Source organism: Charadrius vociferus, unplaced genomic scaffold (genome assembly GCF_000708025.1).
Source record: "Charadrius vociferus isolate BGI_N301 unplaced genomic scaffold, ASM70802v2 scaffold178, whole genome shotgun sequence".
In the NCBI taxonomy this organism is placed as follows: Eukaryota; Metazoa; Chordata; class Aves; order Charadriiformes; family Charadriidae; genus Charadrius; species Charadrius vociferus.
In genome coordinates this window covers 1,451,344-1,456,641 of record NW_009649717.1, presented here as the reverse complement: position 1 = coordinate 1,456,641, position 5,298 = coordinate 1,451,344, and the positions used below count along the sequence as shown (strand labels likewise).

Below are 5,298 nucleotides of genomic sequence, written 5' to 3'. Positions count from 1 at the left end.
TCTCCCTGCCCTGAGGAACTTGCAGTCAGACAGACAATGCAGTTTTGGTGCAAAATGCGACCAGAAATGAGAAATGGAATTTTCTTACCAAGTGTCAGAAAGAATTCATGAATATACTCAAATTACTTTAATTAGAAAAGCAAACGTTACAAAGCTTGAAGCAAAAAACTAAGACGGTGAAGACTTTCAAAGGAAAAAGTGAAAATACTTCAAAAGATTGACAACAACATGGAAGGAAACAGAAGCAGGCTGGAAGGAAAGCAGGCCAAAAGAGTGAAATAAATTAATGAAACCACAGAGACAGGTAAAGACATTGGAAGGTCTTTCAGAGGCAAGAAGGCTAGATTGAAAAACTTCAATTTGACATGGTTGCCTGTGGAAAAGAAAGAATCAGTATCTTAAAACACACTATAAGAGAATCACAGTAGTAGAGAGACACTATTAATTGATGAACCAAATCAAAGTCTGCTTGCATTAACCAACGGGCCACTGGCGCAATCTGGGTGCCTTCTACAAGGAAGGTGTTCAAAGGCAAAATAATACAAAGTAGAGAGTTATTTTATTCCATCAAAATCGCTAAGGTTGCATTTCTTGATTTGAAATAATCATTCACACACACACCGCAGAAGACGTGAATTAGCTATTTTCAAAAACATACAGAAAAAAGGAGGCAAATAAATAACCAGCCAAAGCCGAAGCGTACATCATACCTTTCCACTGCTCTGTCACTCCCAGCGGCAGGGTTAGAGAAGAAGAAAGTGGATGGTGGAGTATTTGTGGCAGCAGAGTTAGCAGACGGTGTATTCATCCACGATACCATTGATGGGCGGCTTTGACCGGGACTAAGAGGAAATACATTCGAGGCAGAGTTAACAAGGTGAATAAAATTTCTTTTCATACCAAAATGTTTGAATCTTTATAATTAGATAACTAGTTAGATCTTCAAATTCAAACCCAGTAATAACGTCGAGCTGATTTTCCAGACATGGACATCATATGATTCTGCATTCCCCCCTTGAAAGTATTTCTCCTACATGCTCTACATCCTAAGCTAAGATGAATTACTTGAGATGTATGACATAACCAATAAAAAGACAAAACTCCACATTCCTTATCTAATAAAGACAGATACAATGAAACTGCATATAGCAGGCTATTATTTGAGCTGCCACTTTGCCTTTACAAGTTTTGATGAATCTATTTAAAAATCTTCTCAGTGCTGTACTAAGGCATGTACAACTGGGAAGATTTCAAAAAAGGCTGCAGCTATTACAACACTGGGATCACGATGCTGGCTCTGGATTGAGATCTCATTCGCATAACTGCGTAGATACTGCCTCAGTGGCTGCCCTCACGAACACGCTGTTCAAATATGTATTAAATTAATGGCTGAGCACACAGTTGCCACAAGAGGAGAAGAAATAGCAGCTGAAGTTAAAACTTTTATTAGTCATTGAAAATCATACAAAGTCCTCCCCAACATAAAGGATGTTCCTAACTTGACATCTTAAAGAACTAAAGTGTTCCAGCACTAGAAGGCTTTCTTTCACTGCATGGGCAAAACAACAAATAGTCCAAACATTTAGTGTCAGCATATCCTCGGAACAAAGAGCTGGACTTCAAGCAGTTTCTAAGCAGAAACAGAATTAAAATCATTCGCATGCAGCTTTCACACAGGAATCATCACTCAGAAGCACAGACTTAACAATACAGCATTTATCAGATCATCTTATTCCAACATTAACCTCTTAGCATAGATCTGCAAAGTTCCATCAAAATTTAGGAATCCATTCAAGAAGCTTTTGTGGGGGAGTAAACGCACACCTAATCAAGGTGGATTGACCAAAAGCAAAAAAGGAATCAACAGTCACCCCAATTATAATTGTAAATGAATAAAAGAAAGCAGGAAACCTAACTTATATAGCTGATTTTAATCTTCTTGTGCACTGGTATGTTTAATTTTGAGAAGAAAGGATCACTGCTGTTGGTTTGCATAACATGGTTTACAACCAAATTCAACTTTACAACCTGATTTTCCTAGCCAATAGATCTCATGGTCATGCTAGCAATTACATAGTTAAGCAGACATTTATTTTTATTATTAATTTTTAAATATAGTACATTCTAAAATGGTGAATGGCACATTCCTTATTTAACAAGACAATAGCTTTTTCCTTTGGATCTGTGTCAGGCAGCCTTTGGGTGAAAACTGGAATTCACAGTGTATGAAGACAGCATTCTACAGTTAATTCCACTAATACAAATGAAACTTAAATGTGCTGGAATCATAACCAGAAAGGTTTATCAAAACATGCTCTGCTTTTAAAACTACCAGATTTACCAAATAAAGGAAGGAGTAGTATGTAGTAAACTGAATGAAAAGCTGGATTGTGCTGACTAGAAACATATTTCATGATTAACTTTGGGAAGAGGACATCTAGTCTCCTTCACTGCTTCTGAATCTTCCACCACAAGATTATTTACATCTTCCAATAATTACACACCTTTGAAGACCAGCACCTACATAATTTTGGGTTTTACTTTTACTTGAACTTCCCCTTTTCCTCCCATTGTTATCTAATCATTGAAAAAATTAACTCAGATAAAACAAAAATCCTCAGCTAAAAGTTATTTCATTCAGAGAAGAAAGACAAAAAGTGAACATCAGCGTTTGCATTATTTTCTGTAAACACTGAGGATAAAAAAAGTCTTCAATGCTACTATAGGGTTTATAAAGTTTGCTAGAAAGTCGATCATTTCTCCCTCATTCTGCACATAATGTATATGTGCAGAATTAATTTAACTCAGTAACATAGGTGAACCTAAGACAAAAATTTTTCAAAAGTTAATTAAAAAAAGTATCCTACTTTCATAGACTAAACTACTATAGTTAAAACAATCCTGATATTTAAAGAAAAAACATTTTCCTTGTGCTCTTATTTATTCAATTCAAATCAATTCCAACATTAAGATTGATGTCAGGTTCATTTCTGAAACCTGTAAAACTACAGGAAAAAAAAAAAGTTCCAAGCATATTGCCAGAAGAGTATTAAAATGTCTCTAATGCAAACTAATCAAAATTCAAAAATATTCTACTAAGTGGTCTTCTCTAGCGCGTACCTCTGTTGCGTCTTGTTTATTTTTCAACAAGGGAATAACAAAATCTTCCATTTATTAAATATTTCCTTGAAACGCATCATATTAATCTATGCAACTTACTTGATTAGCTCTAGAACAACCAACATCACCTGTGTGTAAGGCATAGGATTAATGATTTCAAACCAATACTCAGAACAGAGAAGATACAAAAGATACCCTCCAACCGAGGAAAGCAGCGGTCATTCATAAGAATACTTGGAATAAGTACCAGATGGTTTCTTGCTCAGACTTGGAGAGAAAAGAAAAAGAAAAAAAGAGGAAAGGTGTGTGCAAATAAAGGACTAGAAGATGAAATAAAATGTTCCCATCCATGTCACGACATCTTTATTTCTCAAGTTACAGAGACTCAACAAGAAGGGTAATCTATCAACGAGTAAGACTACACTGTCCTTTACCAGGCAGCATTATATAAAAGCATGTAAAAACTGGCAGGTTTTCTACAAATTCGGAGCTGCTCCAACAGTTCTAGTGGAAAAACACTCCAGAAGTGCAGGTACGTGGAGCGCTGGGCTGTTCCCTCCCCCACTTTTTGATGATTTCCCTTAATACATTTCAGCTGTAGCGAAAGCACTGCAGCACGGCTCCTGAATTCGCCTGTCACTTTGAGCTCCTGGTTACCCAGCAAGAGATCATGCTCTAGGATCCAGCAGGGGGAAAAAAAATGTTTTTCAATAGCAATAATTTCACTGTGTTAAGAAGAAGAAAAAAAATTAATAGCTTTAAGTATTAAGCACATTCTAGAATTTCAGGGTTTTTTTTTTTATTTACTGTACTTGGATATCTCAGGAACTACTTAATTTTCTTATTAAAACAGAAGGTTCTACTCAATAGGAAAAAACGTGTTCCAATGTCGTGGCATGTAAGCAACAAACTGCTGGAGATTTATTTTTTTTCTTGAAAAGATTCTTGTGATAGAAAAGTTACCTTGCTATAAAGCTTTGCACGCCTTGTTTATCAAGATGATGATATATTAGAAAGTATTGCATAGCTTATCATATAGCATCTCAACTTTAAGAAGGTATGTTGAAGAAATCCTTTCTCCTAAGGGCTAAAATGAAGGCAAGGAATTTCTTGTGGGAGGTAAAAAAAGAAAAAAAAAAAAAAAAGCCTGACATAACCATATCTCTGTGAGAAAAAATGCTATTGTCTGGCATAGTGAACGTGGGGAGAAGGGAGGAGGGGGAAATGGCCTTACTGAAAATAAGCTAGAGATTCGGTACTGATATTCAGAAACAAACTCCTGAAAACAAGATTTTATTGGATGTTTATCTGGCTGGTTCCTAAGGTAACACAGCTAAAGAGCAGCCTCTTATCTTGAGAGCGAGGAAGAGACTCTGAAAAGAATCTACACTGCAACTCTTCAGAGAAAAAGGGTTGTTTCATAGACGAGTTTGGCAGCCCCATGGCTGTCGTATCACAGTGTCTGGCTGACAAACTCAATGGAAGTGTTCTTAAAAGGCTTCATTATGAGACAACACAGTATACCAAAAGGTGTCAGCTATTTCTGATTCCATATGCAACCCAATACTCTCCACCACCAGACAACGATCTTCTGCATGTTAAAACCCCAATGCCTCGATGAGGCTGGGGAGCCGAAAAATACATGGACAGAAGTCCAGAAATCGTCAGAGTTGCAGCAAAGCTGGAGACAAAACAGGACAGAATTTCTTCATCTGTGTTCCCTCTGAAAAGACACTCCACCCCAAAATTTAAAGCATGTAACATGCACGCAACATTCCTGAGCCCTCACTTATACAGAACTCATCGGCCAGCACTGAAATAGAGGTTTTGTTAAACTTGGATTGTGAAGTCTCAGTGAAGCAGCTAACACATTAGTGAAATGATCTTTCACGGCAGTCTGGCAAATCTAAAGCTAACGTCTACAGCAGCTGTCCTAAGTTAAAGCATTTTTAAATGATAATTCAGACAAAGCAGAAATGAAGTATGTACATATATAAGCTTATAGCATACTGCCGTTCCTTTTAGGAAAAAGGAAAATGAGAGGGCTGTGTTCCCTGGAATCGTGAAAAGAAAAAAAGGAGATGAGAGAGAGAGGGGAGAGGAGAGAGAGAGAGAGGGGGGAGAGGAGAGAGAGAGAGAGAGGGGAGAGGAGAGAGAGAGAGAGAGGGGAGAGGAGAG

General features: G+C 37.3%; 1 protein-coding gene across 1 annotated transcript in view; it reads right to left on the bottom strand.

The window, feature by feature from the left end:
- ARHGAP10 (Rho GTPase activating protein 10) overlaps positions 1-5,298 on the bottom strand; it is a 112,643-nt gene that overhangs the window by 10,846 nt on the left and 96,499 nt on the right. The window contains exon 21 of the mRNA XM_009890759.1: positions 711-842. Within this exon, the coding sequence (XP_009889061.1) occupies positions 711-842 (132 nt within the window). The remainder of the gene's footprint in view (positions 1-710; positions 843-5,298) is intronic.